Raw genomic sequence first — 12,994 nt, forward strand, 5'->3', positions numbered from 1 at the left:
CTTTAACTGTCAGCCTTCCCAGGTAAACCAGACAGGAAACACAACAAGATGAGCTAATTCTACTTTACCGTAAAGCTACAGTAACAGAACTTGCAAGACTGAAAGTACAAATGTCCCACCGTCTCTTTTTGCAGCCTGATAAGTTAGGGGAGGTTCCTTTCTGAGTTTCTTTCTATATCCGTTATGCAGCTGTGGGGTTCCCCCACCTCTTATCTGAGTGTTCCCTAGGCAGCATTTCTTCCCCCCATCTCCCAAGGTCATTCTCACATACCATTACATTAACAAAAGCAAAGCTTGCCTCTTCAGCACCAGTGGCAGTCTATTAAATTCTATTTCCATCTATTCCTATCCATAATTTGTCCTTATTCTATTTTCCTTCTATTTCTATTTGAGGGGGGAAGGGGGAGGAACTCTGACAGTCTTTACTGGGGGTCACACAAAACATTTAACTAATTTACCAAATTAGCTCCGTTTGCACAATACACTGACTCACAAACTAAGTAAATGTTTGAATAATATGTATTTATTTATTTATTAAATTTTTCAACCACCCATCTCCCCCCAATGGGGAAACTCTGGGCGACTCACAACAAACATTAAAAAACATAAATATATATAAATACGTAAAACATCAGTTAAAAGCATTACTAGCAATATACTCAAACACCGAAAAATAACCAAGGTTAAACAAAGTAACCAAGCTTTGTAGGTTATGTGTTGGCAGCTGGTTGGTCTTTAATTGTGAAATCAGCCTCTAGGTAAGCCAGGATTCAACTGAAAACTTAAACATATGCCATGGAGATTATTTCCTTGCCTGAGATATCTTGGTTTTAGAGTCAGAAAATACAATGAGCGGCTCTGCAATGCTCATTTAGATAGGATACAACTTTCCAATGCATCTGCGTATTAAAATTAATGGAAGTCCTAGTTCTCTTCAAGACTCCTGCAGGACAACTTTGGGATGGACTGCATCTCTTGAATCCTATCTGTCTCTCTCCCACTGTGCTACTCTTGAGCATCCTCCAAGTGCATGGACGTTAATTCCCAGAATTCCCCAGCTATCATGGCCATCACTAAGTCCTGGGACTTGAAATCAGCACATCTGGAGAATGCCCAACTTAAGGAAGGCTTCTTTGTAGAGTCATCCAATGCCTGCTCCCTGAGTTCAATTATACTTCAGCCTGCTTCCTTGGTCTAGCACTGACTACCCCCATGAAGTACAGCATGGGCCTTGATGCTCACCCCAATTACCAGCCGGAAGTGTGGTCAACCTACATGCTTCTTCCAGAGCTTCTAAGAAACCACACAACTGCAAAGTAACTCACTCAAGATCCAGTAACAGAAACAAAATCTGCATTTGTATCTGATGATATCAGCTTGGTTTACACGCCCTCTGTGAGCAGGGCACTGAGTTCAGAGCAATATTAACATTTACTTTCCATGGTTTTATGAAGGGACATAAAGAGGGCAGGGCAAGGCTCCCGCCCTGATTAACTTTAGTCAGGCCACTTCACTTGACCAGGAGAGCAGCATTTTTGGAAGGTGGAGAGAGGTGGAAAGCTAGCAGAAGGGTTATTATCATGGTTACAGCCAAATGGTACCTCTGAAAGATCCCCCCAGGGATTTTACTCAGACTGGCTACTCACAAGACTTTAAACCACTGTGAGTTGATTTGCTCTGGGTTACCAGGTTGTATGAATCTAATGGTTGTGGTTTAGCACACAATGGTGAATTCAGCCAAGTGCAAGCTTTTTCAAGAAATAAACATAGCTTAGTAGGAGACGTCCCCTTAAATTTTAGACCCTGCTGAGGACTGTCCTCTGCCTCCTGTATAATTCAAAACCATGGTCAGAAACAACTCATAAAAACCAATGTTTAAAGATTAAAACTAAACTAAAGTTTGTCCAATTTGGGTCTAAAAGCTTGGTTCACACATTGTTGTAAGTCAAAATTTGATATATTTGCTTTTGGCTTAGAATGTTGTACAAGTATGGTTTATATATCCTGATTATTGCTGAACAGCCTGCTTTACACAGCAAGCATTATTATTACTATTATTCACATTTATAGACCACTGAACCCCTAAGGACTCTCGGTGGTTTAAAAGTTAAGATGTGTTTAACCACACGTTATTGCACAGTCCACAATTGGCTGTATTTGCATGACAGCAAATTATATACAGGCTTTACAACCCCACACTCTATGGAAGCGAAAGCTGGACTTTGAAGAAGCAGGACAGAAAGATATTGATGCTTTCGAAATACGGTGTTGGAGAATACCGAGGACAGCCAAGGAAACAAACAAATGGATCATCAAACAAATCAACACAGGATTCTCACTAGAAGCACAAATGACCAGGCTCAAATTATCCTACTTCAGAAACATTATGCAAAGACCTAGCTCTCTGAAAGATGGGATGGTGGGAAAAATGGTGGGAAAGATGAAAGGAAAGAGAAGAAGAGGATGATCAGCAGCAAGATGGATGGACTCAGTTACAATGGCCATGGGTGCACCATTAGAAGACTTGAAAGACCAAGTTATGGACAGATTGTGATGGAGAAAATCTATCTATGTGGTGGCTAAGAGTCAACAGTGACTTGATGGCCCATAATCAATCAAACTTCACAAGGCCCAATAGCAGGGTACACAGGACACACTGAACACAAATCAGAGCAATTATATTACATACAAATCTAATCTCTATGTTACAGAGATGGCAGTTTATTCAAACGTTAAGGTTAATGAAAGCAAGTTTAATATAGTACATGAACCAAACCAATGGAAAACTCTAATTAGGGAAAACCTTAGGAAAACAAGGAAGGACTAACTACTTGATAAGAGATAACTTAATGTGCAAGTCTAGAGCACAGCTCCAGTGCTGCAAGCATGGTTCCTTCAATCCACCATTAGATCATTTAAACAAGGGACCCCCCAACCCCCTGGTCCTCAAATTAGCTGGAAGAACTCCAAAAATTCTCAGGCAGAGCAGAATTCACTAGATTGGAGAAAGAAAAGTGAAATTCATCTAGCATTTCAAACCTGGAATGAAATACACAGTGTATTTCAATAGGTGTGGTATGATTCCAAAAAGGAGTAGATTCTTTGGAAGGATTTGGGCTGGGATTTACTCAAAGAAGTAGGTTCTAAAAGCATTCAACATGTAACAAATACATTTGTTCTTATCAATGAACACATCTGCTTATTTTCAATTAGTCCCTGATTTTTCAAGATCAAATGGCCAGTTCATACATCAGGGTAAACCATGGTTTGCTCTAAGCTCTAATGATTAGGTCACAGTGATTGGGTTCACACAACACACTAAGCTGGAACCAAACAGACTGCATTACAATTTAGCACAGCATCCTAACCAACCCAATGGGATTCTATCTGCCAAACTTGAAATGTGGTTGTATCTAGATATCCCTGAGTGACTTACTGATTTTTAACATTCATCTATTTGACATGGTTGTTGTGAAGACAGTTCCTACAAAGGTCATCGTGACCCCTCTGAAACAGCTATGGGATACAAGCATGAACAAGGTAAGAATTTAACATGGGATCTTGGGCAAAAAGGCTCTTAATCTGGAGCCAAGCATCATTTTCTTAGTTCATTTATTTGCTAAGCTAATACAGACTCTCGTACTCATCCCTCATGTCGTGAAAGTGAGGAAGGAAAGATCTGGTTGAAAATCATATGATGTTTAAATGATCTAGTTTGCATTGTGCCAACCTCTAGCTCAAGGCTCTTTGGAAGATCATAAAATTTCTAGTATCAGATAAAGGGAGTTAATAGCAGTCCTGACTTTTTTTTTTTTTTTTTTATCACAAGGCAAACATGCACCAGCTGGGGAACAAACTTTGTAACTTCACTGCAATCCCTCATAGAATCAGCTGATGAACTCACTGGTTTACAATACCACAATGACAACTCATTTTTAAAATGTGGGATAGGTTCGTGATGAGTTGTAAGCTATGACAGCCAGCTATGGAACCTCCACGTTCTCAGCTGCTATATACCAACCAAGCAATTAGGGTTCACTGAAGACCTAGCCTGTACTATTTGACCTGGTTACTGGGACTAGGTGGGTCTGACTTCACAGCACAGCTTAGGTCTCTATTTATTTGCATTACTATATCTGTCAAGCGTCAAAACAGTTGTGATGTCATGACTTGACTACTGCAATGCATTCTACATAGGGCTACTTCTGAAGACTATCTGGAAACTTCAATTAGTGGAAAACATAGCTGTTGGGCTGAGAACCAACACACAGTACCAGGATGATATGATGCCTGGGTTACGCTGACTACCAACTGCTAACTGGGTACAATTTAGGTGTTAGGGTTAGGGTTAGAATTGGAATTTGGAAGGACCACCTTTCCTGCTCCAACCTGTCTAGACAGCCAGAATTCTGGGACTTGAAGTCCACACATCTTAAAGTTGCCAAGGTGGAGAAACCCTGGACTAGACACTACCACTGACACAAGGACATGTTGAACTCGTTCCATGTTACAGAACAGTGTTACATGAAAATTTTCTCTGTGCCAAACCTTTTGAGACAGGCCTTTAAATACTAATCATTTCAGTATTTAAATATTTTAATCTGGTTTCAGGGGTTTTTCTTCTTCTTTTGTATTTCTGTATTTTTTATATATGTAACTAATGTCTTGAGCATTCTGTTCACAGAAAGGCAGGATCTAAAACACAGCCGATCAAAGCAGAACAGAAATAGAATAAATGGCTATTTATAAGACAACGTTGTATACAGCAGTAGATTTGAATAAAGGAATCTTTTTCCCTTCAAAGTTGAGTGCTTGTTCCTTTAATTAATGAGCTCTTAAAAACATAGCTGCCTGACAGTGTGTTTTCACAATTTAGAGGATACCTTTTTCTTCTGCTGCCTTTCTATGCACTATTAACAACTTTCTTTGTTTAAGGGTAATACAGTAATTAATCCTTACATCAGCTTTCAGTTTTAAAGCTAAAGTTCTTTAAAGTACTTTGCTGGTACTCCTTTTAAATGTTTTTAATGATTGCATCAGAAGGAGCATACTGGCAAATAATTTCTATTCTACCTTTCTTGGAGGATGAGTGGGCATTGTTTCTCAACTTTAGCAACTTTAGGATGTGTGGACTTCAATGCCCAGAATTCCCCAGCCGACAAAGATGTGTGGACTTCAACACCCAGAATTCCCCAGCCGACAAAGATGTGTGGACTTCAACACCCAGAATTCCCCAGCCAACAAAGACGTGTGGACTTCAACACCCAGAATTCCCCAGCCAACACTTTAAGATGTGTAGACTTCAACTGGCTGGAAAATTCTGAGTTGAAGTCCACACATCTTAAAGTTGCCAAGGCTGAGAAACACTGTTAGACTGGGTCAGACTGACAGTCAGTGGCTAGGCTCACAACTGTGCTACGTCATGTCTGTTTAATCATGGTTTGTGGAATAAATCAAGTTGGCTAGGTCACGTAACTCACTAAGCCATAAACAAGGATTTATTCAACCCAATGACTAGATTCACAGAGTACACTAAATCTGTGTTTCAAGAATAGAGAACCTGAACATAGATCTTCTCCATGCTGAACCAGCATTCTGTCCACATGACATTTCTGACCAGAAATTCATCTCTCCTGCACTAAAATTGCAAAAATTCTGCAACTTGTTTTTATTGTGCAAAGTCACACACCAGGTGGATCTGAAAGGAAGAACTGAGGGATAGACATCTTACATTTGCTGAGAATATGATACTAGAAGGAAGGGGCTGTTGAAAGCAAGCGGAGGGTGCAAAGAAGCTACTGCTGTCATCACTTCAAGAGGACAGAGAGAAATACACCCCCAAAACCTTCCCCATTGCTAAGGACAGAGCAGTGTTTCTCAACCTCACAGAAGATTGTTTGATGAGAAGTTGAAAAAATATGACATTCTGGTATTCAGGCTGAACAAGCAGCAAGTGTAGATCGGATGCTTGTAGTGGCTCACCTGGAAACTTCTGATCTGCCCCAAAATCTGCGCCTTGAACAGCCCCCTTCTGCCAAAATGGCTACCCTAGCAATGTGTATGTATATCTGTATCTCCCCCCACGCTGTCCACATGAAAAGGCTCTAGATTATTATTCCTGAATGATTTAGGTTAGTAACTGCTTCTGAGGCTTGCAATCCCCAAGAAGCCAGTAAAACAGAGAAGAAAATCCAATATTGATCAAACAGAAGCAGACACCACAAGCCAGAAGTTTCTGTCCTTCGCTGTATCCTATAGGATCCATGTTTCACTTTTCTCCAATTTCTATCATTGTGGGAGTGACGGTTTACTGCAAACCCAAGCAAAGAAGATCTGACTGTGTATTTTTATTTTATTGGTGGAGTGTTGTTGGGAGGGACAGCATGAATGCAACAGGGACTGAGCTAGAAAGTATGGGCTATAAATTATTCAACACCACTCACCAAAATAACTCTCACAGCCACTCATTGACTTTAGTCTATAAAGCCCATGCAGCGTTCTAGCACTGTGGTGTTGGTATCAGCTTGATACCACAGTGCTAGAATGCTTGAAATGTGGAATATCAGCTTCCATTTCTAGATATAGAACCTCAACACATTTTTGGCAGGAGGCTATTTACCTCTATTGTAGGATCGTATTCATCTACAAAATGGTTCTGAATGAGCTGAATCGTCAACGCGCTCTTGCCCACACCACCAGCACCAACGACTACGAGCTTGTATTCCGTCATCTTCTGAAGGCCTAGGGAAGATCCAATAAAAATACCAAAATAAATGCAACATATAAAAAATTACAAAAAATAAGTCCAGTATTAAACCACTCCGTCTCTACCTAGCTGTATGAATCCAGGGGAGTAAAGTGTCGACAAAGGATGGAGATATATAACCAAGTCCTTAGACCACCTGAAGTATCTCCCTTGTTATCAGAATAAAAAGAATAATCAGACAAAATAGTTAGTAACATCTAGCTTCCAATCATACAAAGCTTCTACAGAACAGGCCCCATTCCCTGCAAATTCTCAGTCTGATTTCTAGGTCTTGCACAGGTGACAACACCCACGTTGAATTACAGATATGAATAGCAATGCCCAGAATAGAGATGCTATGGCCCATTTGTGGTGGTGCTGCACTAAAACCAGCTGGCAGAAATGAAAATTCAAAGGCTTTCCAACAGCGAGATTCCAGGTAGCCAAAATAACTGATAAACCCCTCCCCAAAAATATTGTTTTGGACAACAGCTGTTCCTCTTAATGAGTACACAGCCCTGGGTCCAGTGGCCCAAAAGTTCTACACCTGGTAGTCTCCCATTTTTGCAAATCTAAAACCCATATCAATTGAACAGCCACTTTGGTGTAGTGCTTAAGGCACCAGGCTAGGAACTGGGAGACTGTGAGTTCTAGTCCTGCCTTAGGCATGAAGCCAGCTGAGGGACCTTGGGCCAGTCCCTCTCTCTCAGCCCTAAGAAGGAGGCAAGGGCAAACCACTTCCAAAAAACCTTACCAAGAAAACTGCAGGGACTAGTCTAGGCAGTCGCAAGGAGTCAAAGACCAACTAAAGGCACACACACAAAACCCAAACAGTTTGCTCGATTAACAAGTTACAGATTTCTTAGTAAGTTGTAATCAGGTACCTCAAGAAATGGTAAAAGCTGCGTTCAGCATCTGTAAAGCAAGAGGGTGCTGTTTTTTGACCCAGGGCCCTTTCTGCCTTCGTGCAAAAAAATCCACAAGTCTCTGAGAACAACACGGGCAAGCCGGGGGGGGGGGGGGGGACTAGATTGGATTTAATTTAATTAAAATTTAAAGTTACAGATGTTCTTATGTCCTGTTTGTTGCATGTAGTTTTCCTGGGAACAGTGGAAAAGTAGGTGCCACTATCTTCCAGAATTTTTTTTAAACTTTCCAGTCTAGCAGTTTAACCTGTAACACTGGCCGTTCCAAGTGGTCTCCCATCCCAGTATTTATTTAATTAAAAAATGTATAGTGCTGTGCATCTTGAATACATAACTCTAGGCAGCTATCAAACCGAGTACACAAGTGTGTGTGTGTGTGTGTATTTTATATATATGTAAAATTCCCATAAACAAAGTGAAATACAGTTAAAATAATCAAATAGAGAACCAAAGTACTGCGTAATGAAGTCACAATGCAAACACGTGGCTCTAATGCCTGCAGGGGAAAATGGGGTCTTCATTAACTACCTTTGCTTTTCCCAATCAGCCCATAATAGCTAGGCACTGCCCCTTGCTAAGGCCTTAAAATTGCAATAAATCATGAAAGCTTATCCCTTTTAATAAAATTTGTTGGTTGGAAAAGGTGCTATCAGGCTCCTAATCAATCAAACATGATTGATAAGATTATTCAACCTGTATTGCCCCTTGGTATCACGCTGAAAATTGCAGGCTTAGGTCTGTACCTTACAATCCACCTAGATATCAGGAGAGGTTAACTGAGGATTGTATGGACAGGAGATGAAGGAAGCCAGGCTGGAATCAAGAATTTTAAAGTCCACTATAATCATTGAAAGTGATTCAATGATATATTTCCTAGAACACACAAGGCCTCTACGCTTTCACACTTGATTAACTCACATAACATTCCTCCTCCAAGCAGACGTACAAGCCGCGTGCAAGATCCTCGTTTCAGAACACCACTGCACTTTTACACAATGAGAAGCTTACAACCAAAACAGAGAAACACACACATGAGCCTGCTATTAAATCAAGAGGGTGATGAACTGAAATTAATTTTCATCCCAGCCAACTGAATGTCCTGTCTTATCGGTATATTTAATTGCAATCTGTTGGAACCAAGAATGCTATTTTTACATTTGGGATTTCAAACAATAGGGACTGTCTTACTTACTACTGGTTATCATGTTTTGCTAGTCCTGTTAGAGTTACCTTTAATCTAGGTTTATGATTTATGAAACAAGCAGAAAGAAAGAAACACAGACTTTTCTTCTTCTTTGTACTTCATGCTTGTAACTGTGAAATAATTTTAATGGAATTAAAGGGAATTAAAGTTGAAGGGAATTTGAACCATGAATGTTTTCAACAATGAGTTTTTAATTCATACTGATTCTCCTCACAAAAGTGACTGTTACAGGTATCAGGCTGAGTCAGACCGTGATGTGACCAAACCGAACCTTGAGTAAAGTGGGATTATAACTAGGTTAGTCATATCCAAGCCTAATCTAGTCTCAGCAGATAGCAACATCTCGCTGACATTAACAGGGCTTAGAAGCTAAGCTCTGGTTGGTGTCTGGATGGGAGACCTCCAAGAACCATCTCAGCTCTGGGCTAGGTTGTGAAATGGAAAAAGAGGGCAGCGCATCGCTCCTGTCCTATCTCCAAGAAAAACACCTGGAAGTATCCATGAAGTCACCCAAAGTTGTGTTCAACTCAAGGAGACCTTAAGCTAATCTACTAGAAAAGTTATTTCCTCTCTAGAAGACCTCAGAGGATATTCTCCATGTTGACTCCAGACGGGTAGAAACAGCTGGAGACAGACAGGCAGACCCTCAAATAACCAGGCCCCATGCCATGAAGGGTTTCATAGGTGATGACCAGCACCTCAACTCACATCCGAAGGTTGACTGGCAACCGATGCAACTTGCATAGCAGTGATGACACATGGGCGTAGCGAGGAGCACTTCTTATGCTGCTGCAATTTGGGCCAGCTGTAGCTTCTGGACAGTCTTCAAGGGCAGCCCCATGTAAAACACGCTGCAACAGTCCAATCATGAGGTGACTAGGGCATGAGTGACTACTTGAAGGGCCACCCGATTAAGGAGAGGGCCCAACTGGTGCCCAAGATCAGCCTCCTGGCCACAGCTGGGCACTAGTTTCGAAGGGGGACCCCAACCACATGCAAGACCAACAGTGAAAACGTCCCAAGCCGAGGGGATGCAGCCACAAAACAGCCACAGCCACTCAGTCCTGTCAGGATTGAGATGAAGTCTGTTCCTCCCCATCCAGACCCGAGCAGACTGCAGACACTGGGTCAGCACACTGACAACGTGACCCACACAGCCTGGGGTTGAGATGTACAATTGGGTACCGTCCACATACTGATGATGCTGAACCCCAAACCGATGGACGATCTCGCCCAGGGGTTTCAGACAGATGTTAAACAGGAAGGGTGACTGACCGCTGAGGACGGAGGTGAACCGCCACAGCACAGTGCCCCCCACTCCCAACCAGGTAGTCCAGAAGGATACCATGATTGATAGTATCGAAACCCGCTAAGAGATCAAGGAACACAAGGATGCCCTCGCCCAACAAACTGGCTCCACCAAAGGTCATTGACAAGTGTGACCAAGGCTGTCTCATACTACATCTTGGCCTGAAACCCAACTGGAATGGGCCCAGATAATCCATTTTCCCCAAGATCCTCCTCAAGGGCTGTCTGACTACCTTAGATTATTATATTATTATATAATATAATATAGTTTTATATATATATATATAATTATATAATATAATATTATATATTAATAATATATTAGATTATTAGATTGACTGCCAATTATTCTTGGATCTATTTATTTTCTATTTATTAACGTAATTTTGTAATTTTACTTGATTTTAACTGTTTTGTAAACCGCCCAGAGTCATCCAACAAGATGGGCGGTAACAAATTTGATATATAAATAAATTGAGATGTTATGTTAAAAGCCTGAACTACTTTATATTAATCCTATATGTATCTTTTTTCCTTAAGTGTCAGTTCACACACTTTTATCTCACACACACACACATACACACACACACACAGAAAAAGTCAGGCCCCATCAGCAATTTATTATATAAATTACATTCATTGTTTGAATTGGCTGTCATTTTCTTTCTCGTTTGACACATGACTTTTGAACGTTCCCAAGTACAGTGACGTTTCTTCTGAAAGAACAATTAATTAATGAAACATTTTATGACTGGCCTATCGGAGCCTGACCTTTGATACACTATATATATAGATGTGTGCATATACACACACACGCATATATATATAATAAAATAGCATCACTGGTGTATAGGTTTTATTTTTGTTAAATTTCACTAACAAAAATAACAAAAAGGATAAGAAAAAAATGGATGCATGTGACAAAAAGCATTCAGCTACCAAATTCTGGTAAGTTGGGGAATGTAATTTTTAGAACATGGATGCACAATCAGAGCCTTCAGTGCTCCACAACTTGAGTTTCACTTCCCAAAGTTGTCATCTAATTATAAATCAATTGTAACCATATGAAGTGCATTGAATTCATTAAATCAAACTCCATTTTCCCCCTTCCCCACCGTGAGAGTGTGGGCTTTCTCACACCATTCAACAGCCTATGGACCAGTAAGCCTGTGAACAGTGTTCTCAAGCTAGTCAACTTTAAGATGCGTCGACTTCAACTTCCAGAATTCCCTAGCCAGCCATGGAATTCTGGGAGTTGAAGTCCACACATCTTAACGTTGACAAAGTTGAGAAACACTGTTCTAGAAGATATTCCAGGAAACACTCCAAGCACTGTTGCACACTGATAGGTTCACTCTGACCTGCTGAACTGAGAGTCTGGCAGAGGATTCACTCCATATGAGCAAAACGGGTAGCAGTAGACAAGTTATTTTCAACTATCATCCACCGTCATGTCATTCTGAACTTCCCCAGGAGTTTTCAGAATGTATTTTGAAAGCTACCATATTCAGTTCTAAATGGTTGGAACAGCTAATTTTGTTTCAGAACATAGTTGGGTGAGTCCACAGCAAACACAGAGAGCCAGTGTAGTGTGTTGATGGAAGTGTCAGACCCAACTTGGAAAGCCATGTTCTGGTCTCTGCTCAGCCACAGAAGTCCCCAGCGTGACTTTAGGCCAGTCCTTCCCTCCCAGCTCAACCCACCACAAAGGACTCCTGTCATGGGGAGAATATGAAGGGAGATCCCCTCGCAAGCCATCTTGAACTGGGGAGAAAAGGCAGATAGCAATCCCACAGAAAATAAAATAAACCCCTTACATCTCAAGACCACTGTGGTTTTTAAATCTGGCCACCCAGGATAAATGAAAAAATACAACTCCCAAGGGGAACCATTTCAGATAGGCTGGAGCTGCATCATGGCTGAGAATTATAGGAGTACTTCCCCCAACAGATCTTGGGAAAGGCTGTCCTCAAATTTCAGAATCGTGCAGCATCATGTTCATCCCAGGCAATCTCACTTCAATCACCCCAAGTGGGGAACCACCGAGAAGTTTCCTCCCTTGTGCTTTTTGAAAGCTACCGTGCTGTGGAGAAATTCACTTAATGTCTCAGGAAAGTTTAGACAGCAACTTTCTGCTGACAAGTTCTCCAAGATGAGGGTGGGCTCCCAGAACATGCAGCTGGCTAGTTCTGCACAGCAAAAAGTCAACCACATTGTTATGTTATGGTCCAGTATACTTTGCAAATCCAGGCAGTTGGGTTCATTCAGAAAACTGTTCTTCAATTCATGACCGGTTAGTCCACTGGGCAAACCAGCACATTCAGACAGCGGTGAGCAAAATGAAACGTTTTGCCCCATTTTGAGAACTTGTGCAGAAAACCTTCTAATACGTTTTTGGTTTAAGCGCGAAGAGAGTAAGGAAGGAGGCACCCCAGTTCACCTCCTGGGAACGACACTGCTTGCAGGACGAGCCCTTTGCACATCTGCAATTAAGCTGACTGGTCTTCCCGTTTGCAGCTGACCAGTAGTGGACAGAGCGCCCTACAACACGCAGCCCGCGCATCTGCGCTGGTTACGGCAGATGGCAGCAGTGACAGCCGCCACAAGAGAAAGGCACACACCCACGCCCGCCCCTCCGTCGGTTTGAACCCTTTCCATCTTCACTTCACACACCCCCCCCCCAGCATTTGACTTTTCCTGTGCTCTGCTTCCTTCACTGTTTATGCTCCTGGGGGGTTGGGGGGAGCAAGAACCTGGCATTCTTTTCGTTATGCCACCCTGCCCGTGAGCCACCCCGCCGTATTTCTCAAT

General features: G+C 41.7%; 1 protein-coding gene across 5 annotated transcripts in view; it reads right to left on the bottom strand.

Moving 5' to 3' along the window:
* The window catches only part of KRAS (KRas proto-oncogene, GTPase), a 44,721-nt gene that overhangs the window by 29,471 nt on the left and 2,256 nt on the right, over positions 1–12,994 (bottom strand). For all 5 annotated transcript variants that reach the window (XM_007427382.4, XM_088141367.1, XM_088141365.1 and 2 more), the window contains exon 2: positions 6,620–6,741. In XM_007427382.4, coding sequence (XP_007427444.1) covers positions 6,620–6,730 — 111 coding nt within the window. In that variant the 5' untranslated portion in view covers positions 6,731–6,741. The remainder of the gene's footprint in view (positions 1–6,619; positions 6,742–12,994) is intronic.

Source organism: Python bivittatus, unplaced genomic scaffold (assembly GCF_059951505.1).
Source record: "Python bivittatus isolate LINGU-HERP-01145 unplaced genomic scaffold, Pbiv_v1 ctg000330_np1212, whole genome shotgun sequence".
In the NCBI taxonomy this organism is placed as follows: domain Eukaryota; kingdom Metazoa; phylum Chordata; class Lepidosauria; order Squamata; family Pythonidae; genus Python; species Python bivittatus.